The sequence below is a fragment of the Pollachius pollachius genome (genome assembly GCF_949987615.1).
Source record: "Pollachius pollachius genome assembly, chromosome: 12".
NCBI lineage: Eukaryota > Metazoa > Chordata > Actinopteri > Gadiformes > Gadidae > Pollachius > Pollachius pollachius.
Genome location: NC_136945.1, coordinates 12896696 through 12921467, shown reverse-complemented (window position 1 = coordinate 12921467; position 24772 = coordinate 12896696). Strand labels below are relative to the sequence as shown.

Below are 24772 nucleotides of genomic sequence, written 5' to 3'. Positions count from 1 at the left end.
CCACTTTCTTCTGGTGTTTCTTTATCTCAGTGCTACTATTTCTCCGTTAGAGGGTCTGTGGGTGTTGGTGGCCTGGCAAGCAGTGGGTAGAAGCCAGCGGTGGTATTTATGGTTTATTTCTGACCACAGCAGCAAAAAGCCTGTCGATGCAGCAAGTCTGTCGCTTCCATTGTGTCCAACACATCGCCTCTCAATAGGCTTGCCCCATGCCCCCTGGCACATTGGCACCCAATGGACTGCTCGGGTCTGTGGTGCCACCCGGGCCTTGGCACCGTACCGGCCACCTGCATGGGTCGCCAGCCAAGAGAGATCATTCTCCGAGGTCAAACACACTCTATTGTTTGCCCTGTCCATCTATAGTGGAACGCCAACTGCCATCTTCTTTCGCATTCGGAAATTATTTGCAGCCAATTCTGTGCGGCCTTGAACTATGGTTCATCAAAACCTGCAACAATCATCCCTTTGTGTCTCATAGTTCTCGATGCCTCCTTTCCGATGTGAATTAGTAACTTGCAGGTGTCAACGGCCTTAGATAATCTGATAACATTTGGCACTTGTACATCAGTGTAGCAGACTATGCAATAGCAGCCACAGAGCATTTTGCACTCGAGAAGCCTATAATAAATACACATTAAAGAAGACAGACACTCAATATAGTTTGTAGAAAATGTATTTCCCATGATTCCCCTGCATTTGACATACATACAAATATGATTACAACATAGAAAACATACTTATGAACAATAATAACAATCACACATTACCTGGATAGTGTTTTTACTCATTATATTATATTCATTCAATATAAATCATGTTACCTCTGCTGTCACCGATTTAATTAAATATGCAGGATTTATGTAATTTTTCATCTCTATTCTTAAGGTGCAATTTAGCAAGTTAACGTATACCAGTGCCAGGGCCACAATCACGTGAATAACATTTAGATGTTCACCCTCAAAAAACAAAAAGCAACCCATTACAACCTGCTTTTTCGTACATGTATCACTGCATAACCCTCTCTAATCTAATCTGTGTATGACCGTGCAGATAGCTACCATTCAATCAACTCCGGCATATGCAAACACAGCCAAAGTTCATTCCGACATCAAAATAAAAGTAATAAAAAGAACAGAAAGGTGGTCCATAGTGTCGCTCAGAATCACACTGACGATTCATAAAGAAAGCATTGTCCTCAAGATACCACCGGTGGCACATGAAAGGCACTCGTCAACTCACAACATATTGATGATTTCTTTTTTTTTCTGGAATAAAGAAGGGGCTTAGTGGGTGCTTTTGACAGCAAAATCCTGGCTAGCTCCCTTTTGCTGCATCATCGGCACACATCCAGAAGACAGTAATAAGGCACTGGAGGTTCAAACACGGTGCGAGCACCAAGACAAGACGCTGGCCAGCTGTGATGCAGTGACTCCTGATTTAAAGCCACTGTGCAATGCTCTTCTCAACCTGAAAGGAAAGAGCAAACAACGGTGTACTTTACAGTAGTGAAAGACAATCTATTGCGCTACATATTCAAATTATGTATGAGGACAGAATAGTGGTGGTTATGATGTTTGGCTCCCAGCTGCAGGGTTCTGGGTTTGAATTCAAATGCCTGCAGTCTACCTGTAGACATCCTTGAGCAAAATGCCAACCCCATTCCTACTGATTAATGACGAGTGTCTTTGGATAAATAGCATCTGCTAAAATAACTAAACACTAAATATATGATTAAGTTTGTTACACAGAATGCGATATTTCCAGTATGGTAGCACAGAGCGATAAACCCAACGCACGACCCCATGAGTGTTATTGCCAACCCTCTATCGCTCTAACGACTTTATCAGGACCATAACCAATGAAATAACAAGTGATTATATTACGAGGTCAAGGCTAAATCCCCCAGTGTGGAATGCACTGAATGGCAAAGTGCCTCCACGGCCCTCCAGAGACTCCACAGCAAATAGACGTTATTGGCATGCGGGTCGCCATCCGTCATCACTGGTGACTCACCCGGCGTGCCATTAGGTCCCACTTTCCTGCTGACTCATCCTCTTCTTCTTCAGCTCCTGCATCCACGAGGGAGACGAGCCCGTCCTGTGGAACAGATTACAACAACAGATGTATCACCAGCAGCCCTTCCAAGACAATCACAAACACATCTCACATTTTAAAGTGGAAGTGTGCCCCGAACATTATGACTTTTTAAAAATTCATCATTTTGTGGCTGAGAGTTCTAGGAGGAAGGCGGGGTGATATCCCCATGGTGACGACCCCAGGAGACTTTGTGATATTTACAGCTAGCACACGGCTGGTATGAAATGGGTCCACACACCGTAGTGTTGTCCTATAAAATCCACATTAACCGCTGCCCTGAGGGAGCTTCCATGGCCTACGCCCAGAGAGTATCCCTCTGGGCGTTGCCCGTCACTTCACCGGGACGTCGAGAAGCAATCGGAAAATACAGGAGAGATATTGGATTTTTTTATCCATTGTTTCAGATTTTCTGTTTTCTTTTAGTAACGGTGACATATGCCTTTTTTGGTTCACTTGAAAGTTAAGAGTGATTGTGCTTGTAGTGGTGGTGGTGGCTGTGGTGGTGGTGGTTGTGGTGATTGTAGTGGTGGCTGTGCTGGTGGTGGTGCTGGTGATGGGTGTGCTGTCGGAGACCCGTACCCGTCATCCTTGCCACCTATAGGGGGCAGCACCCGAGCCGCCCCCGGGAGCAGGGCGGCCGAACGCCGGGAGCGCATGGATGGAGAGGGGCTGAGAGCTGCTAGTTCTTCGCGGGCGGCTGCGGCCTTGTCCTTCACCGGTGTCGTTTCCACTCCTCCACCTCCTCCTCCACCTCCGGTTTTCTTTTTCAACTGAGCCTACCACATGAAACAATGGAAACAAATACGAGGAGGCCAAACACACAAACACACATCACATCTTAGTAAATGAGGATTTATAGAACGAGACCTGATGTGAGAATGAGGATTGGGGTTGTGATCACCTACCACCAGGGCTGAGTGACTGCTCTCTAAGCCAGGGAAGACGGGGCTCCGCTGAGCGGTGGGCGGGCCCTTCACACTTCTCTTCTCCTTCTCGTCCTCGTTTGACTCTGCGGTTTCCTCTAGAAGACAGAGAGAGAAATAAATCAATTTCAAACTGTTGTACCGACTGCTGGAGGGAGTTATGGTTTCCTACATTGACATTTAACACAAAGACGTCATGTTCGAGTTTTAATAAAGAAGGATGAAACCTAAACTCATTATTTCTCTGTCGATTTTTCTATGAAAAGGTTAAATACACATACAATAATAACAGCTATCTCTGTTGTAATCCGGAAAAACATTGCATGACAATGTTCTGCTGTACCTCCTTTACTTGGCAAACATTGAGAAAACCTTTGCTAGAAAGAAGCCATTATTTGCAGAAGAGACTTGCAGATGTCATTAACGCACGCACGCACGCACGCACACAACACACACACGCATGCACACACATGCACACACACCACAGTCTGGCATCCAATGTTATGCCACGTTTAAAGTTATTTTGGCAAGAGGGTCGAGAAGTAGTGTAGAGCGTTAGTGTGAACCTGTGTTGTCGCTGACTCTCCAGTCAGGGGTGGAGGCGGAGTCTTCATTGAGGAAGACCCCTGGCGAGCTCTGACGTGTCCTGGGCAGACGTGTCCGCTGGCTCATCCTCTTCCTCAGCTCCGCCCTCGACCGCAGGGCCTTGTTGTCCAGCAGAGGGGCGGAGCTCTGAGAACACACACGCAGATATAAACACGAACAAAACACACTTATACATACTGTATATAAGCATGCATATACACGTGGAGCACTCCCACACAGACACACACACACACACACACACACACACACACACACACAAATAAGGACAAAATAAAACCTTTCCCGTGTGCATTTACCCTGAAATGCCAGCAGACAATAACCAATTGCCTTAATTGGGACAAAAAATATATTTGACACACGTTTCCATAGAACATGTTTCTATACTTTCTACATAATCCAGGACAGAGGAGATCTAGAGGGAGACATGTGATCACCTAAAGTGAGATGGATGGCCACTCACCTCTGGGAAAGCAGGCAGCTCTGGTTCAGTACGGGGTTCAGCACCATCCGATTCGTCCAGGTGGACGTCCAGATGAGGCTCAAGGGCCGGTGTGGGGCTGACACGAAGAAGGGGGAGTTATAGACAACTTGATGGAGTGCACAGGACATTCGGAGAGATTACTGGGAATTTCGTATTTGTGATTTATTGTTTTTCTTTCTTTTCTGCTTTTTCTCTCACTGCTCCTCAGCCTTGCTGTAGGCTAACACAAGGGGGCGCTTGGCCACTCTTGACTTCACCATGCTATCCACTGTTTTTTATTTGTCGTATTGAAAAACAATATTATATGATGTTCTTCATGATACAGTTTTCTTCAAAATTGTACTTTACGACCACATATGTACGCATTTACTACAGCATCAAATCAGACTTGAAAAAAATCAGAAAGTATTATTTTGGTCACAGAGGGAATATGTTTAGTCAGCAAACCCTGCATCTCTGGACTACAGCTGTAGGCAACTCCATTTCAGACATTCATTGTATGTGCAATATAGCTATAGGGCTACTTTTTTGATGTGTGGCGTTCACTTCAAACCTTCTGTGGCTTCTTTGACTTGTTAAAAAGACACACCCTCAGAACAAAACAGTAATACAATTGAACGTGTTTGGTCATGTCAGACACTGTTGAAATCGAGTCCCTACCAAATTTCACGGCGCCCATGTAATATGCAGAGGGAAGTGCATTGTGGGAAATTAAGTCCAGTTCCTTACCTCTCAGCTTCAGACTCAGAGACGTCATTGTGTTCATGGTCTTCATACTGCTGCTGGGGTTCGTTGTTGAGCAGAGCCTCAGTGTCTAAACCATCCCCTTTTGCACTAAAACTATTCCCCTTCTCCTGAAATGATAGAGGAAAAGAGAGTAAGAGAGAGTGATGTTAAAGGACAAATGGAGGAAAGAACAATATCGTTGAATGAAAGTTGAGAGTAATGAATGAAAGAGCGTTCACTAATTGCCATAAGAAACTATGAGATCATCCGATGCACAAGCATATATTTGCCGATACAAACACATATTGCTGTCATATTTGGTCAGTGCATTTACTAATGATGATATACTGAAGCTGTCGAGTTCAACTGGGTTGCGGGGAAGGCTGGCCTGAACCAAGAAGACTGGCTTCAGAATAATAGGACCGAGAACCAGCCATGCATGCACCTTTTAATGAGCTGGTTTTAGAGGGTAGGCAGTGCGTCGCACACACACGCACAGACACATACACAGACACACACACACACGGTCACACACGCACACACACACAGACACACACACACACACAAGCACACACACCCACACACACATAAACACACTCAAATGCATGCACGCACACACACACGCGCGCGCACACACTCACGCACAAGTTAATTCAGACACAGACACACACACACACACTGGCATTCACACATTCTAATGTACAGACACAAATACACACCCATAATTACACAACCTTACACACACCCCAACAAAACAATAAGCAACTGTGCAAACACTGATGCACAATGTTTTCATTACACTTCATGTTTCGTTTTGTGAAAAAAACTAAACTATTTGTTTACTGCTGCCTGGATACAAAATAACTGCAGTGTAAAAGAAACCATAACTTGTAAATACATTCAATCTCCATGATTCATATCTTTCCACAGGCAACTACTTCCTCATGCACTGTACGAGCTGAGCCACCAGTAGCCTTATTTGCACCATTGCTCTTATCTGGCAGCACGGCATTGTGAATGAATGGTCCACTGACAGAGGATTTGCCTACCAAGGTACTCAATGCACAGAGAGAAATGCTGTTTGTCTACCAAAGGTGATATGCACACGTAAGACATTGCCCTGTAGCATTCAAAGCACTTTCCAATAATGAATCTGTCCTGCTTCTCTTTCAAGAGATTCAGAAAGACGATTCTTTCATGTTGCTGTAGAGTTTATGCAGTGTTTCTGCACGTAGTGATACATTGCTGAATAATCTACAGCATTCAAAGATCGTCACATTCTCTATAAAACCAACTCCTGTTTGATGCTTTGGCATATTTGGCTGCAATGAAAAAGTTGGCGTTCAAGGTGAAAACATGTACCTCACAATGGTTGCTTAAAATGTTTTGATGCAATATGAATGGCTATTTCATTCCTTTGCTTTAAAGTAAAATAGATACATGTCATTAATACAGAAACAGTTCTCATACACCCTCACCTACCCCACCATATTTACTGAAACCGGAATACGCCACCACAATCAATATTTACAGGAGATGGCAGACGGGGGAGGGGGGAGACGGGTGCACACAAATACCCACAAGGCATTGTTTGTTTACGCTATTAAATTGCTCCCACACTCTGTAGTCATGTATCAGAGACGCAGCGAGAGCTTAGCAATGAGGTGAGGGAGGTTTTGCATGAGCAACCTGTATTAAACTGAAATTATAAGTCAAGGACATGAGTCACTAGGAATTATTTCCCCGCCTTTCTTTTAATAGAATGCTAAGGAACCTGGGTTGATGAGAGGAAACATTGCTCAATGCCCCGAACATGAAACGGGTCCGACACGAGACTAGCATAATCACTGGCGAGACTGTCAACAAAGCTACAGGCCATTAAGGGAACAAGACGGATTATGAGGTGAAGAGACGACAACAACCTGCAGGTTTTTCCTCCATGTCTCCAATAACAAAATAAACAGACATGAGTTTCAGAAACAAACACACCCACAAAACCTGATTTATTTAGAGACATGCAGCACATACACATACACACACACAGACGCCCCCCCCCCACACACACACACAAAGCCTGACTTATTCACACACGCACACACGCACACACACACACACACACACACACACACACACACACACACACACACACAAACACACACACACACACACACACACAACAACACCCACACACCCACACACAACATTATATATTCCCATTAAGTGTTTCTCCTGGAGCTCAGCATCCGGTATAGTGCCTAAGGGGTCAGCATATTTAAACATGATCGTGGTCTCTATTAATTCCACAATAAGTTGGTGGAATAATTATAGGGAATTTTATATTGAATCTACCTATTTATATTGTAATTCCAAGGCCAAAGAACTATCAACCAAAATTCACCATGTGCCAAAAGCACTAACAATATTTCTCATATGCAGATGAAATGACCTGCATTTGCCTCTCTGTGCTTCCTTCATTGTCTATTCACTACGTTCACCTATCAGTCAATCTTTACGATGCAGAAGCATGCTGATATTGAGCCAACCAGAGGGACAGAACCGTGATATCCCTCCATTGGGAGGTGACGGTTCGTTCAACTCTGAAATCTTACAGAGCAGGGGCCCGCAGCTCTCCTCCCGCAGCACGGCAAGGGCCGCGGCGCTGAGAGCCGCCGCCGCCGCCGCAGGGACTTCCCGCTCGGGTCCAAGCTCTGTGGCGGCGATACCGCAGTGCTGAAATCTTGGACTATCTCCGCCTCCTCGTCTTCCTCCTCCTCTCCTGCCTCTTCCTCCTTGTGCGCCCGTCCTGCGGGGCCACAGCGGAGCCCCGGGGCCCCCAGTAAGGAGCGTTGCATGCCGCCCACCCAGCCAGACACCTGCAGCCGAACGGAGGACATTTTCCCTCCCAGGTACTGCATGGACGCCCAGGATCCCCGAGCCGGTCCCCTCTGTGAAATGGTCACTATGGAAACTGAGTGCCATGGGGGGCTGGGGGGGGGGGTTGTAACTAAGCAATGTGTCTTTTTATGGTGGCTATGATTTGCCGTTGCAGTGCGCCCGCCGATATTGAAAGCACAATCGTCCCCTGATCGAAAGCAAACTTTTCGGTGTGGAGATTGTTCATGTCAAACACATCTCCTGGTAAATAATGCTTGTGTGTCTCAAGTATTTCACAAAACATTCTTCCCACAGGGGAGTATCGTGAATCTCCTAATCCACAGCATGCCAGAAGATCACTCTCTTCGGCGTTGCAATCCATTCATTAAAAAACCCTTGGGCAAAAATGGACTTGAAGATGACATCAACTGAGCCTAACCCTATGAGACAAAAGGGAAACTAGGGCCTTCCATTTGGTTCCGGAACAATTTCAACTCCAACTATGATCCCCGTGCCTCTGTTTCTGTTCAGGCAGGTTTCACCTCCCTTCATGCCCCTCTGTATCCATCCCTCCAGTTTCCTATCAATTAAAAAGTGAGGAAAAGAATCTGCTGACAGGATGGTACAGGACTCTCATTTCTCTCACAAAGACCTGAGCCAGGTTCCACTAAACTTCCGACCCAATCTCAGGTCTGTGGAGGGACTTGTAGTGTCACTTGGACACTGTCCCTGCAGCCACACATAACAGGTTCACACAGATAATAAAAGCAGAAGTAGGGCAGCTCTTCAGGTGAGAGAATGATAGCTGGTTGGGTGGATAGAGAGAGTCTGTCTGGGACAACTGGTGTGTGTGCGAGAGCGAGTGAGTGAGTGAGTGAGTGAGTGAGAGAGAGAGAGGGAGAGAGAGAGAGATACATTTGTAGAGAGCCAACAAGACAGGGAAATCATTCACCAGAAAGGGGTGGAAATAGATGATAGAGTGATAGTGAAGAGGAAGTTTGAGGCAGCGAAGGAGAGACATAAATTTGGATGAGCAGAAAGAGAGAGAGAGAGAGAGAAAGAGAGAGAGATACATTTGTATTATATTGTATTTTATTATTACATTATTATTATTAAAATTATTATCCTTCTATCAAATGTTTGAATGTTCAACCATGAACGCCACACAACTTCATATTGATCGACAGAGAAAGAAAAAGAGAGTGTGAGCGAAAACGACAGAGAAAGAAGATGAAGAGAAGAATAACAAGGAAGAGGCCCGATGTAAGTATAGTGCTCTTTACATGATCTGACTACGCTGTTTAGTCTGACTCACGCTCTACAAGACCCACCTATTAATTTGCCTAAGTCAGACACAGTGCCTCATTCTGGCTGATTTGGGTTTGCCCTTTTCACATGCACACTTTCCCAAACATGATGTGGTTTCATTTAACTCATGCACACAATTTCCTGTTCCATGTGTTAGTTATTTGATTTCTCATTCATAATCTCTCTGCTATGAATATCTGTGACTCATCGAGGTGTGTAAGTAGAAGGAAATTGGAGTGAAACTACAGGGAGCAGCCACAGCACCGCCTAGTGGCCAAAATGGTCCCGTCTCCCGGTTTATGAAATGGTGGGAAAATAAAGAGTTCCATATCCAACCCCTTTGGTTTATCAGTAGTCTGAAATTACAATTCGTGAAATGCAGAAAGCGAAAGACACCACAAACCGAGATGCACTCTCTCACAGACAAAACAACCTTCAGATTACACAAAAGTATGTATACACACCTGCCACGTGTGAAAATAGACTCACTCACACACACCCACACACACACACACAAACACCCACACCCACAAACGCATACACACACGTACACACAGAACTTTGCATGAACACATAAATGTGGACACAAAGGGTGAGTGACAAAGGGAAAACAGTATCTCTCACAAAGTGAATGTCTGCATTAATTCTGCCAATCCTTCTCTGAGTCATGCAGCCAATAAATTAACCTGTTCATCCACATTGACACTTTAGGTAGCCTCTCGTTCCACTTACAATACCACAGATCTTTACCATGATTTCCACTCGGAGGTTTACACTCTGTAACTCGGTCATATTCTGAAGCCCGTCCATACCAAAAGTGAACTCTCTTTCAATCATGCATACCCCAAATAAAATTGGCCTTTTTGGTTGTTTACCTCTTGACTTTCATAAGTCTGGACTCTTAAAGCACTTTGAGAAATCCAATGAAGAGTGAAGGAGGCATGATTTTTTTTTTATGAAAGCCTTGTAGCTCTCAGTTTCAAAGATTGCCAACAATACTCTTACACAGAGACGTAAGATTACTCATGTCCCATCCCTCTCCTTAAACAAAAGAGTAAAAAGTAGATAACCTTAAGGTTAAAAACACACACAAACACGTACAAACAGCATGCACACAGACAAAAAAAACACATACACATTTACAGTGTATGTGTGAATAAAATACAGGCTGATTCCCAGGAGCACTTTGATTCTCCACACCTGCTAGGTCAACATCATCTGATCTTTATGTACACTGATATTGTTTTCATAGCAAGAAATTATTTGCCATGTGTAGATGTCTATCTCTTGATGCATGATGCATTAGTGTTGGTTATATTGCATTGCATACTTCTACCATTAATCATGAAACATCTACAGCACTCTCATTTGGCTTGCTTGCATACAAAAACACCCACACCGACACACACCCACCCACACACACACAAACACACACACACACACACACACACACACACACACACACACACACACACACACACACACACCTTTTGGAATCATCTTGTGCAACAAGCTTTCAGGAGCAAATTGAGTTTGTTATATGTGACTTCAAGAGCAAGAATAACCAGTCAACTATGTGGCTGCCATTGTTACAGTGTCCTCTGTGTGTTTGAGAAGGTGAAGGGCTTTGGCTGACGATTCAGCAAAGGTATAACCAGGTACATGTTCGCTCCTGCTCTGCTCTGTCAGTCTTGCTGCGTGATTCTGCCTGCCACACAGCTTATAACCAAAAAAACAACACATCTTCCAGAATCTGCTGCCCATGGAGTTGTTAACACAGGACCAACGAAAGGAACTGGTTCCCCTGTCCTGCGGTTCAAAGAGAGCATACACTCAGCATACACAAAGTAGGGATTTACCTTCAGCTCAGCCACTCCTCCTTCCCTCTCCTCCTTTTTCTCTTCATGCACCTCTTCATCTTCATCTTCCTCCACCACCTCTGCCTCTTTCTGCTGCACTGTTGGGATCTCATATGGCCTCCTCGGTTCCTCCTGGGGTTGAGGGATGAGGCACGGTATCAAGGGACGAGGGACGACATCCAACTCCTTCAACTGGTCTAGCTGCGGTGCTTGATGTGGCCGTGAGTCAACATCGGGGGCCCGGCGAACCCAGACATCTTCCAGCAAAGAGTCTGGCTCTGGGGTTTGGGGGACCCTACTCTTGGAACCCCATCTCCTAGGTGTGACGGAGAAGTCATCAAACAGAACTTCAGTGACAGACTTCTTGACTGAAAAGTCGTCGAAAGGAACTTCCAGTGGGTCCTCTGCCCTCAACGTTGGTTCAACGAGCAGCGCGGCCGGCACAGCCGACCGTAATTCAGACTCCTGACCCACATCTTCAGAGTCAAAGCTGATTAAAATGGCCGTGTCCACTGCGGGGCGCTCTCTATCTCTGACCGCCTGTTGCCGTGTCACTTCCTCCTCCTCGGCTTGCTTCCTCCTCGCTGCCTCCTCCTTTCTCTCCTGAGCTCTCTCTTCTTCTTCCTGCTGCTTTTTGATCCTTTCTTGTTCTTCTTGTAATCTCTCTCTCTCCTTCTCCCTCTCTCTCTCCCTCTCTCTCCCTCTCTCCCTCTCTTCCTCTTCTCTCCTCCTCTCCGTCTCTCGAAGCTTCACCTCTTGTTCTTCGGCTCTCTTCCTGTCCAGTGCTTCCTGTGTCTGTCTTTCTCTCTCCTGCTCCTCCTGAAGTCTCTGCTGCTTTTGTCTCTCTCTTTCACGCTCCTCCGCCTCCACTATCAGTCTGTCTCTTTCTCTCTTAACTGCTAAAATCCTTTCTGCCTCTCTCTCAATCTGTTCCGCCCTAAGTCGGTCCTCTAATCTTTCTGTTTCCTCCACTTCTCTCCTCCTGGCCTCCTCCCTTACCCTCTCTTCTTCTCTCAGTCTCTCCTCCATCTGCCTTGCCCGCTCTCTGTCCTCGTCTCTCTTTTGCTGTTGCATCAACTCCACTTGTCTTTCCCTCTCCATCTCTTCTTTTTTCAACCTTTCTTGTACGCGTTCCTCTTCCCTCAATCTCTCTTCCATTTTCTGCCTCTCTCGCTCCTGCTCTCTCAGTCTCTCCTCCAACCTCAGTCTCTCTTTCGCTTCCTCTCTCAACCTTTCCTCCACTCTCTGTCTCTCTTTCGCCTCCTCCCTCAGTCTCTCCTCCAACCTCGCTCGCTCTCTCTCTTCCACCTTCAATCTTTCCTCCAATGTCTGTCGTTCTTTCGCCTCTTCTTTCAATCTCTCCCCGTCTCTTTGTTTCTCTCTTTCCTCCTCTTTCAATCTCTCCTCTTCTCTCTGTCTCTCCCTCTCTCTCTCCTCCGCTTGTAATCTCTCCTCTACTCTCTGTTTCTCTCTCTCCTCTTCTCTCTGTCTCTCCCTCTCTCTCTCCTCCGCTTGTAATCTCTCCTTTACTCTCTGTTTCTCTCTCTCCTCTTCTCTCTGTCTCTCGCTCTCTCTCTCCTCTGCTTGTAATCTCTCCTTTACTCTCTGTTTCTCTCTCTCCTCTTCTCTCTGTCTCTCCCTCTCTCTCTCCTCCACTTGCAATCTCTCCTTTACTCTCTGTTTCTCTCTCTCCTCTTCTCTCTGTCTCTCGCTCTCTCTCTCCTCTGCTTGTAATCTCTCCTTTACTCTCTGTTTCTCTCTCTCCTCTTCTCTCTGTCTCTCCCTCTCTCTCTCCTCCGCTTGTAATCTCTCCTTTACTCTCTGTTTCTCTCTATCCTCTTCTCTCTGTCTCTCCCTCTCTCTCTCCTCCGCTTGTAATCTCTCCTTTACTCTCTGTTTCTCTCTCTCCTCTTCTCTCTGTCTCTCCCTTTCTCTCTCCTCCGCTTGTAATCTCTCCTTTACTCTCTGTTTCTCTCTCTCCTCTTCTCTCTGTCTCTCCCTCTCTCTCTCCTCCGCTCTTAGTCTCTCCTCTATTTTCTGTCTCTCCCTCTCCTCTTCTCTCTGACTCTCCCTCTCTTTCTCCTCCTTTCTCAATCTCTCCTCCTCTAACTGTTTCTCCTTCTTTCTCATCTCCTCTCTGAGTCTCTCCTCATCCTGCCTGACCCTTTTTCTGTCTTCCTCTAGCTCTCTCTCTTTCTGCATCAACCGCTCTCTCTTCGCCTCCTCCTCCTCCTCCCTCTGTCTCTGTTTCTGCCGCTCCGCCTCTTCAAACGTCTCGTTCTCTCGCAGTCGCTCTTCCATCCGTGTCACTTTCTCTTTCTGCTCTTCCCTTTGTTTCTGCCACATAAACTCCTCATGCTTTTCCCGCTCTTTCTCTTTCTCTATTTTGATCGCCTCCTCCGCTGGGCCGTCGTGGCCTTCATCCTCAGAAAGGTCTTCCTCCTCTGCGCTGGACTCGGGTTCGGACCCCAGGAGCACTGGAGGTTTGCCGTCATCCCGCTCCACGGTCCCAAAGCGAACCGACCGACGCAGGGTCCTGTCCTTCAGTGGGTTGGCTCGGTGGGCTTCTAGGGAGCTGGGGTCAGAGAGCACAGCTGCACTGTCAGACACGCCGTCCTGGACGGGTTCTAAGGACTTATCTGTGGAGCTTTCTGGGGTTTCCTCATCAGGAGAAGTACTATGGGGTGTCTCCACGGGATCATCCAACGGCTTTGCAGCTGATGAGACCGCTGGAAGTAAATCTGCAGTCTCTGTGGACATCTCTGATGGTGTGTTTTCTTTCTTGGGAGGGTCGATAGTTTCAAAGCTGTGGAAATACATTTTTATGTTAAAGTTGGCCCAATAACATTTTCAACAGATAAATAATAAAAATATACTGTATATAAGATATCTAGATAAGAGAACGGAGACCACTTACTCTTTTGTAGGAGTTTTAGTTTGAGGTTGGACAATATTGTCTGTGTCTGCATTCGTCTCCAATGCCCAGTTTTTAATTCTGTCTTTGACCGCTGCTCCTGTCTCGTTTGATTGGGTGACAACTGGTGGCTCCTCCCTTTTCGTAGCGACCTCAGGTCTTGATGATGGGTCAAAAAGCAGAGTGATTCTACGTTTTATGCTGCTTCCCCCTGTTCTGTCCTCCTCTGCTTCCACCTTCAGCACCTCTGCGTCCTTTTCACTACTCGGTTGAACTACAGTTGGGTTCATCTTTTCTGGTTCGACGGCAGACGTTGGCAGTTTTCCTACATATTTACCTCTGGTTGTTTGGGGGGGCAGGGAGGGCAGAGGCTGGCCGCCTGATTCAAATTTCATAGTGAGCTCCATTGACAAGCGGTTCCTGACCAGGCTACGCTTGCTTGGTTGATCTTGGGACGTTGGGCTGAGAGGGTTCTTTGCGTTGGCTTCGTCTTTTAGTTCTAAAACTCCCGTGGAGGCCTTGGGGCGCCTAAGGGTGACAGCAGACTTCGGCATTGTGTCGGGAGGGGTCGTGTCCCTTGGGGCGGGCTGGTCCACTACAGGGTGGGTCTTGGGTTCGGTGGGGTCCGAGGTTGCCACAGCCGAGGTTGTGTCTGGTACCTTCTTCTCATCTTTCACAGTGATTTCTCCACTGATAATTACTTGTTCTTTAGCAGGGACCGATGGGGGGGCGGTCTTGTCATCTTTAGTAATCTTCAGGGGTTCTTCAGCAGGGCTGCTCACAGGGCTGGTCTTCCTTTCTATCGGGCGAAGCATCTGCAGCACGCTGGCTTTAGGAACACTCGCCGAGTCGGACGTGTCACTTGGCCGTGAGACAGACCCCTCCTCTCTTTTCCCCTTCAAAACGGAAGATTCTCGTGTTGGCTTTGCATCAGTGATGGCTGGACTGGACTGCGGCACAGCGCTGGGCTCGAGTTTGGTGGCCCCGGGGAAGAGGTTCTTGACGGAGACTCGAGACGGAGAAGACGGGACAGCGGTCTTTGGGGCGTTGATGGAGCGGAGGGCGGTGTTGCGCTGCAGAGAGAAGGGCTTGGGCGTGATCAGGGGTTTCGATAACTGCCCAGCTCTCAAGGAGCCCTTGAAGGAGCTCTTCTTCTCCCCGTCCGCAAGCCCCGAGCTGGGCTGGCCCTCCACGCGAGAGGCCATGGCTTTGGTAGAGACACCTGGTGGTCGGAGGAATTGGATGGAGAAAAGAGGAGGGAAGGGAGAAGGGAGAAGAGTGTGTTACAACGAGGACATCAATGCATCAATGCGAAAAACAAGAAGCAGGGAAATATCACACCGCTTAAAAGAAACTGATAATAGAACAACCTGGAAAAAGCTAGTAAAGGTTTTGAATAGTATTCGACTTTTTTTGAAATTGGCTACAACATGATGAATTAATAAAGAAGAATAGGCTACATAAATCAAGCTTTCTGTCCACATATGATATGGGGTTTTTGGCGTGGGAGAATTTTATTCTTAGTGTAATGCAATGCATTATTTAGCTTCTTGATCCCTGAGAGATTTCCATGTAGACAAATATGCCGTTTGGAAAATTTGGAGGAAATCTAGCAGTTTTTCCTTGTCAGAACATAGGACTTAACTACGACGAGGGTACATGTTAGCCAGTGAAAGTGGAGGAGTGACTAATTACACCGACCCCAATGTCTGTGTGAAAAGCAATAATAGGCCAACCAACCAAATATTTATAAACTGAACAGTTCATGGCGTCTGGTTTTACCAGTGGGCAAACCGGTCAATCCACAGTCACACAACACTGTTCAATAATATTTAGGGGTTTGCGTCATCAGCCACTTGGAGTTTCTCTCAACATATCAATAACTATCTAGTTATGTCATAGTTATTAGCATTGGCCCATTTCGTTTCATTGCATAAAAATATGGTCTCGATGGTAGGGCTTTACGAGCACATTTCAAATGATGTATATTGACATATAACTAGTAAATATAACTATCAGCTTGCAGCGCATGAAACGTATCTCCTGCCAAGTCAACGACGGCAGTCGCCGCTGGCCTTTGAGCTCGTTATATTTGCTTGTGTTCAACGTATGCCGCAGTGTCAAAGTTTAAGCACATTGAGCTTTTATAGGCTATGTGTAATAACAGGCCAACATCATTCTCGACCTCATAAGATTAATAACAAGGTCGCCGACCCATGAACGAATACATCAACATATATATGTTTATTGCGACTTGATTTTATTTAAGGTTGCAACTCAACCACAAGGTAACACAGCCGCTTGTGGATATGGGCTCCTTAATAAGTTACTGAGTGGGTAAACAATAAAGTCGCTATCAGTGGACGCGGTGGCTCAGCGTCCCACGGGTCCCGGCGGATGATTGGAGCAGAGCCATAATGTCACCCTTGAACAAAGAAAGGGAAAGTAGGAAATGCAAACGACGATATTTTTGCCTAATTAAACATGATCATCTGGAATAATCTGAACCTATTTATCCATGTCCAGCTGTAACGTGTGTTTTAGGGGGGTCCCAGATAACTTGATTTACGCGTCGCCCGTTCCCAAAGAGGTGAACTGGCCAACCACTTTTTGTTTTGCGACTCCTGTTTGGTAAAATATAAAGTGTACTATTACCTTTTGGGTTTCACGCGGTCATTCAGGGGACAATGCGACGGGAAACCGGGAGCAGGCCACCGAAATGTCAGACAGCGGATCTCGGATCTCAGATCACAGAAGACCAGGTTGTAGGAAGTAAACGGGAGAGAGGAATCACGTCTTGCTCCTTGTTGTGTTCCACTCTTCTGGAAACGGCTATCCAATAGACACTCCCTCCTCTTCGAGGCAAACCATGCCGCTCACCAGACCCGACCAACAGGTTCCTGCTGAAGTGCACCATGCACATTTATGGCACCGAATACCTCCCCATATCCTTTATGTAAAAGTTGGTGCTCATGGCTCTGCTCTATTCAAACGTGCAGTGATCCGTTCCAGCTGATTTGCATCCCCCTGCATGTGTCTTCCTCTGGATGCGTCACCTGTTCAAACCACCAGAAATAAAACATTGACTAGTTGCGTCGGGAGCAGAGGGAGATCAAGTTGAAAGAAGACTTAAATTCACACACAATTGCACACAACCAGTAGGACTTCATTATGCCTACAACACAAATGGCGGGAATGGAATTGCATCAAGACAGATTTCCTGAATTCCGAGGTTTATTTTAGAGCAATCAGACATGCGACTGGGAGTAATGTGAACTGGATGGCACCTTGCACACACGCATGTAAAAGTCAAGTGACTTCGCCCTCCAGTGGATGTTTAAAGATGTTTCCGCGTGCACCCACTGTCTTCCTGCTTTGGGCTGGCTGGGGGCAGTTGTCATGGCAACTGTTCAGCATGCGCTACAAAAACAAGAGCTTGACCACATTTCACTGGCCACCGTCTCTCTCTCTCTCTCTTTCTCTCTCTCTCTCTCTCGCTCTCTCTCTTTCTCTCTCCCCCCCCCTCTCTCTCTCTCTCCCTTCCTGTGTCTTCTCCCTCCCATTCTCCCCCCTTCCACCCCCTCGCGTCCCCCGTCCCCCCCATCATCTGCGACGCCATCTTCTCGCGTTTAGAGCAAGAGCTAAGATAAGACGCAAGACAACCGTAGACTCGACTCGAGAGGACCGCCGTGTGTCATGATGAGCGGAGCCAAAGCCCGCAGCGATGCGCCTGTTGCTGACAACAGCGTCTCCGGCAGCAGCGGCAGCAGCGCGCTCGGGGTCGGAGGCGGCGCCGCCGCTCCGCCGCGGGAGCGCAAATCCAACGGAGGGGTTCTGAAGAGGCTCAGGTCCAGGAGGAGCCAGGTGGAGAGCAGGCCGGTGACGGAGGAGGACCTGCGGACCCAGAGTGGACACATCACGGCGGACGAGGTGCTGGGACTGCGCGTCGCCACGCGGGGTAGGCTCTGTGTCACACCGTGTCTTCTCTGGGTTGGTTGTTATTGAAATGCATGTGGTGGCTTGGGCTTGTTCAGACTCGGAGTGACAGGTAATGTAGTGACAGACGTCAAGGCGATTATGAATGCCGTCTAATTTAAGGATTGTATTAACGTTGAACAGCGCCTTTAGGGTATGGTAAATGTGAATGTCTTTGCATCGAGCTCAGTATCGCCTACTATTGGTAGCCTCCAGGTTTATTGATTCACTGTGGAATATAATCTCATATTACAACGTTATAATTTGCTTTTACACAACAACAGTTTCTTCTTGCATTAAGAAATCATGTTTCCATGTATCAAACGGCAGTGTTGTTTGTTGTTACTCTGATATTTTAAAAAGTATTTGAGATTGCTTTATAAATCAGAGTCATAAATAATATACCACGTAAGAATCACTCTCAGGTATAACTGGAATAACACAAACAATCAACAATTGATATTTCTTAAATCTGAATGATCAGGGCTTTGATTATTCAGAACAATAACAAAAGTCTCTCAATGTTTCTTTAAAACATTCAACAACATTCTGGTTTTGTTGTGTGCGTGGGTGTGTGTACATACACCTGTCAGAGAACATAAACACTGCCTCACAGTAACTTGATGTTGAGTAAAACTCGTCACACTCTTGTCATCTCTCCTCCAGGGTATCTCTGTAAACCAGAGGAGAACGTCTACAACATTGACTTTGTACGATTCAAGATCAGAGACCTGGAGACAGGCACCGTTTTGTTTGAGATCGCCAAGCCTCCAAATATGGGTATGCTGTCTGGACACATTTCCTGTGCCTTTTCTATTTTATATGGCGTCTCCGGTTCTGGTCACTTTTCAAATATGTATAATATAGTTTTCTATCTGAACCAAACCCTTATCCGATTGTCTCGTTTATGTTGGGCCTTACATTATAGTTTTTGCCTACTGTTATCTAAAGAGCCCTGTTAACCCATGTATCATGAGTAAGACTTTGAATAGACGACAGAAGCAAATAACAATAGCAGATAATACGAGATTCAAGGGCCAGTATTTTCTGAAGTGTGGGCTTGAGCAGCCATTCAAAGCCATATGGAGCCGTGTGGACCCTCCCACGTTGGAGGGTCCTTCTCCAGCTGTATGATAGACAGGTCAACCCCAGCCTACCCGTCGATACAGTCCATCAATCAACTCTTTCTAGCCTGGATATGAACACCTTCCCCTTGTGATGTTACAAAATGGACTGACTTCTAGACAACGTCAGTCTACCACTCTCACCAGGTGGTATCACAGGGGGCCTTTGTATAATCACGGATGTGTGCGTCGGTGTGACGTCCTGCTGTTCGCTTGTTTCTGCCAGAGGAGGACCAGGAGGGCAGGGACGTGGACCTGAGTGCTGGTCGCTTCGTCCGCTACCAATTCACCCCCGCTTTCCTGAGACTGCGCACCGTGGGTGCCACGTGAGTACCACCACCCCCCCCTGCTGACGTGGGCCCTCTCTGGCCCTGGGCGTCTCTGATGCTGACGGCCCGGGGCCATTATTGACATCAAGCATCCGTGCGCAAACCAATTAAACTTCAACACTCGATTATTCATTTGGGAATTCAATTAGTGGGAAAGTGTCCGAACTCCCAGTACAGGGCAGAACAAGCACGGGACAAGCTGAACAAAACAACAGCAACCACATACAGGTGTGGCTTAGAAGCCATGTCCCCCAGTAGGGTGAATGTCCGTCCGAAGGTGCGTTTCCAGCTGTCCGGGAGGTCGGTACAAACCATCCACTAGCTCCCCTTTGTATTGAGTAACCAGACCACTACAACAACACCAACACAGACAATTCTGCTCCACCCATTTAATGCTATTTTTGCCTGAGGCCTTTTCTCTCTCTGTCTCCCTCTCCATCAAAACTCACAGCGTAGAGTTCACGGTGGGAAGCCGACCCCTGAACAACTTCCGCATGATCGAGAGGCACTACTTCCGCGAACACCTGCTCAAGAGCTTTGACTTCGACTTCGGCTTCTGCATCCCCAACAGCCGCAACACCTGCGAACACATCTACGAGTTCCCCCAGCTGTCTGAGGCCCTCGGTGAGCACCATGGCAGCCCCGGGCAGAGCCACACAATGGCGCCTCACCTGGGCTTTGGCCATATAAACACTATGTTACCCTAGGTTACAGCACAGGCTGTCCGAGGCTCTGGGTCATGCCACTGCTGGCCTGAATTACTTATGGGGGATGCAGGAGATTGCTGGCATATTTGATGTTTTGAAATATTGAAGAGTATGTATACAAATCGACCCCGTGGCATCTCTGCGTTAAAGGTGATTCTTAGGGAGCGTCACAGACGTTTCTTTGTCCATTGAAATCAATCAATTTCAGTCAATGTACAAAGAATGCAGATGTCATCAGCATGTATGAGGGAAAGTGGTGTGTTGACGCTAGCGTGAGCTATCGAGTGTTGAAGCCCTGCGATAGTTTGGATTAGTCTGAGCCATCGGACGTACCCTGTCCGGTAGCTCAGGAGCTCCTTCCATTTATTATCCCAGCGGCGTTTCCCGGCCGGGGGCGGAGTTGATGGAACGCTTCTAAGACGCCACGCTGATGGCTCTGATGAGCGTGCAAGGGATCAGGTGCAACATGATGTACCTTTTCAGAAATGGAAAACGGAGTCACGGCCAAAAAGTAGTTGGGAACCACTGGGTTACACAGTATGCATGCAACACTCTGGAGATGTTGTCAGCAACAACAGTCATGATGAACTTGACTCATCACTGGTAATCCAAGATTGACCAAAGCCTGGTTCAGCCCACAGGGACGGCTACTCCCCTGGAGATAGTAATTGTTGTTGTTTTTTTAATTGGCTGAAATTGAAGCCTGCTGCTGTTGCTTGCCACATGAAACAGGGTTTGGTTGCTTTCCAAAGCTGTAATCATATATTTCTGACCTAAAAAACAGAGTGATAGAGAGAAATCCTAATTTAGAAAATCTAAAAGGTATTATATCTCCCAAATTAAAAACACATGTTGGCTACATAGGCATTAAAAACGCAATCTAATGTTAATGTTCTCAACAAACAACAACAAATGAACCAATTAACTATTATAGCTTATGTGAGTTGGAGGGCCAACGTGCTATAGGTAATATTTGTTAAATGAATGTAGGATACAAACTTAGTGGGAAAGACAGCTAGCAGTGTAAGGGAGCAGCTATCATGTGGGTATTCGTTGCTTACTGCAACACAGGCAGAACACCATAATATATGACATCAGGCAGACCGTCGCTGACGTTGGGTGCAACGGGTGCATTTCAAATGTAAATGCTCTGTAACCCAAGCTGACAGCCGCCCTGCTTTCCGCTCTGAAGTTACACTAGATGAGTTCAGCTCAAGATAATTGGGCACCTCTTCTTCTTCCTTTTTTTTCCCCCTCCTCCCGAGGTAAACGGTGCGGTGAGTCACCGCTGATCCGATGGCTTCCTTCCTACGCTCGCGAGCCGAAGGTCCCCGATGGGGGCCCCCAGCAGACGGGAAGGAGAGTACTTCTCTCTTCCTAATGTTTTTTTGCGTCTTGTCTTCGCAGTTCGTCAGATGGTGGAGTGTCCCTACGAGACCCGCTCTGACAGCTTCTACTTCGTGGACAACAGACTCGTCATGCACAACAAGGCTGACTATGCCTACAACGGTGGCCAGTAATACCTGCCGGCCCTATCAGACGAGTAGGCAACCATGCACGTACCACGCACCCTGGGGCACGCTTGTCTCCACGTAGGCGCTGCTTATGCCCAATGCACCAATGCGCAAACACACACACACGCATATACGTGCACGTTCACATACACACAAATACAGAACACACCGGAAGTCACCGAAGTTGGTTCTTGGTATTTTTTGGACAATTTATCGTGTATAGCAACTGAATCTGCTGTAGTTTCACTTGTGAGAAGTAAAGGGGACCACTTATTTTCTGTGTTTGTGTATGTGTGTGTCTGTGTGTGTGTGTGTGTGTGTGTGTGTGTGTGTGTGTGTGTGTCTGTCTGTCTGTGCATGCGTGTGTGCGTGTGTGTGTCTATGTGTGTGTGTGTGCGGGTGTGTCAGTGGGATGGCGGTAGAGCCGTGGGGGGCGGGGGGGGGGGGTAACTTTGTTAAATCAAAAAGCTAGCCTAATTATTTTTGTTACATCCTTGATCCCCCCGCCACACACACACCCAGCCACAAACACACACACACAGGCTCTCAGTGTTTTTTCATAAGCAGCTGTTGTCAAAGTAAGCGGTTTCCAATTCACCTTTTTTGGAAAACGCCGTGGGAGGAGGAGGAGGTGGAGGAGGAGAAGGAAAGTGACTGTCAACACATAACCACTGCTGTCAAACACACATGGTCTCTCCTGTGACACGCTGTCTTTGTCTTGCGTTGTCATTCCCCCTGCCCCTCCAACCCATTTTGTTCCCCAATGACGTGCCGTATGAGATTTATTCATGTTGTTCTGTTCTATCTGGTTCAGCAAAATGGGAGCAAAATGAATGGGACACCATGTCCTCAATTGTAAGATACCCTACACCCCATCGCAAATATAATACTTTAGAGATACTTACTGATGGACTTTAGAACACATTTCGGTTCAGACCAAATTTTCAACGTATTCCAATGGAATACCCAAGGAATTTTGGGTATCTTGTGTTTGTTTGTTGTTTTTTATTAAAATTGCCCTATAATGCTGGTGTCACATCGGTGTCTGGCAGTTTGAGTAATTGTTCTAGTTAGTGCATCCTTTTGTCTTGTGCTTTGAATACTTCCTTGATCAGAGTACCAGGTGTCTTTGTAAAAATAAAGTATATATATATATATATATATATATATATATATATATAGAAATAAATGTACATTTCTTACGCAATACTGTGGCAATGAAGTTTTGTTTTTCCGCAAATTTTCACCTACACGTGTAATTGAACACAGATGGCCGCTAGGGGGAGTGCAATGATAACAAGGTAAAAACCCGGACAGTTTCTGTTTTTAACTGGCTGTTCAATGGCTCACAAGTCAAGTCCATGGATACGTTTGATTATATAGACGGCAACTGTTTTAAGATTTCTTTGTAACCGAGGCAACTATTATTGACTCTGTGGAGTCGGCTGCGTTTCATTTTAATATTAATAGGACCTACCCTTTGTAAGCCTATTATAATTATTTCTCATAAACTCCACAAAATATGTTAATTAGTGCCCTGGAGTGTGTGCATGTGCTGTATGGAGGTCAACCTTCATAACATATCATGTTAAATATACCGATATAGGTCTGATTCATTTCAGATATGTTCTTCTTTCTTCAGCCTTTACCCTCAGTTGGTGGTAACAAAGCCCTGTGGGTTTTAAACCAAATCACACTCCAGTTTTATGTTTTTTTTTCAATGTATCCATTTTCTGTTCCTGGTCTCTTATCTCCGTGTGCGGCTCTCGATCTCTCCCAGCCTTTCTCAGTTTCTGTCTCCCTTTCCAGCTCTTCTGTCCAAAATCCCATAGTCTTTCTCTGGCCTTCCTCTCTGTTGCTCTCTCCACACCCCCAGTCTCTCCACCTCCCTCACTGCGTTTTGTCCATTCTTTTCCTCCTCTCTCACCTGGTAACCAGACCTCTGGAGCACAGTGTTGAGTTTCCACTTTCCCAGAGAAGAGGACAATCTGAGCTACACACAAAAAGAGCCACATTGGAACACAACCCTCTCTCTCTCTCTCTCTCTCTCTCTCTCTCTCTCCCGACCCACCAACCCCCACCCTCTCTCTCTCGACCTCCCTTTTCATTTTCTTCCTCTCACTCACTACCTACCTATGAAGTGTTCGTACACACATAACCATGTGTTTGAGACAGCACGCCCTCACAGACACTCACACACAGACACACACACATGCCCACACACAAATGTGCCCACGCACACCTACACCCACACAAGCGTTGACGTAGAAACGCGCATACATTTGCACATAAGATGGTCTGTCACAGTCGGTCGGCGTTCACATTCACTGGAGTTGAAGCTCTGAAGACACTGCTGTTGTTACGACATAGTCAAATGTGGATAAACTAACATTACCTCACAGCCGTCCTCATTTTAGGCTGCTTACCATCCCGTCTGCCTTTAGTATCTCTATGACAATACTTACTTAATATTTTCTTCCCTCCTCGTTACATAATTTGCGGTCCAATCGTTGTGAAACATTTTTCCTGACATAATGTCCGATACATGCCACACTATAGTCTGTATTGGCAAAATCTGCATTATTGACAGCAGTTTATCTGCAAAATCTAGCCTTGGTGGTTCGATACTAGCTGTTGCATCAGCACCCCCTTAATAGTGACATCACGGTGCGCTTGCGAGATGATTGGCCAATTAGAAGACTGCTCATGTCCTGTTGGGGGTAGTGAACAAGGTAAATTGATTGTTGATTGCTGATACACATGCACACGCATAAACACACATTCTGTTTTACCGATCAATCAAAGGGGAAACAGAGTGGGATCCAGCCGAAGGCCCATGAATTTATAGGCTTCAACTGAACTGGAAGGAACGCATGCTGTGGCTTGGGCACTGTCCCACAGCATCTCTATTGCACTTAACTATCAACTCTATTTGAATACCATACAAATTCCATGATTGCCTATTCTCCTGTACACAAATGTGAAAGCCACCCACGTAAGGACGTGTGTGTGTGTGTGTGTGGGGGGGGGGGGTGTGGGGGGGGGGGGGGGGGGGGGGGGGAGGTTGTGAGTATGTTCACACGCACATACACAATAGACTCACTCCCCAACAACTGGACAGGTGGAATAATCTAACACGCACAGACATAGACATACGTGAACACAGAAGCACACACACACATACACACAATTTGCAACTTCATGGAACGACCCTGAAATAAGAGGTAAGGGATAACTGGCTGATTAAGTGATCCCACCTATGAATATCCACACAACACCACTTCACTCACACACACACACACACACACACACACACACACACGCATATACACATACAA

General features: G+C 46.5%; 2 protein-coding genes across 2 annotated transcripts; one reads left to right on the top strand and one right to left on the bottom strand.

The window, feature by feature from the left end:
- Positions 1-654: 654 nt before the first annotated feature.
- tnks1bp1 (tankyrase 1 binding protein 1) lies at positions 655-16693 on the bottom strand. The gene is made up of 10 exons (XM_079748195.1): positions 16441-16693; positions 13789-15007; positions 10872-13677; positions 4834-4958; positions 4084-4180; positions 3584-3749; positions 3000-3115; positions 2674-2870; positions 2011-2094; positions 655-1464 (listed from the first exon to the last, which is right to left on the bottom strand). The coding sequence occupies exons 2-9, from the start codon at positions 14988-14990 to the stop codon at positions 2022-2024; spliced, it is 4782 nt and encodes a 1593-aa protein (XP_079604321.1). The 5' UTR covers positions 14991-15007; positions 16441-16693; the 3' UTR covers positions 655-1464; positions 2011-2021.
- Positions 16694-17481: 788 nt separating this feature from the next.
- LOC307083613 (protein unc-119 homolog B-like) lies at positions 17482-21800 on the top strand (the record flags this gene model as incomplete). Its single annotated transcript, XM_079747547.1, has 5 exons — positions 17482-17743; positions 18427-18540; positions 19111-19210; positions 19665-19837; positions 21328-21800. The coding sequence occupies 5 exons, from the start codon at positions 17482-17484 to the stop codon at positions 21438-21440; spliced, it is 762 nt and encodes a 253-aa protein (XP_079603673.1). The 3' UTR covers positions 21441-21800.
- Between the last annotated feature and the right edge of the window lie 2972 nt (positions 21801-24772).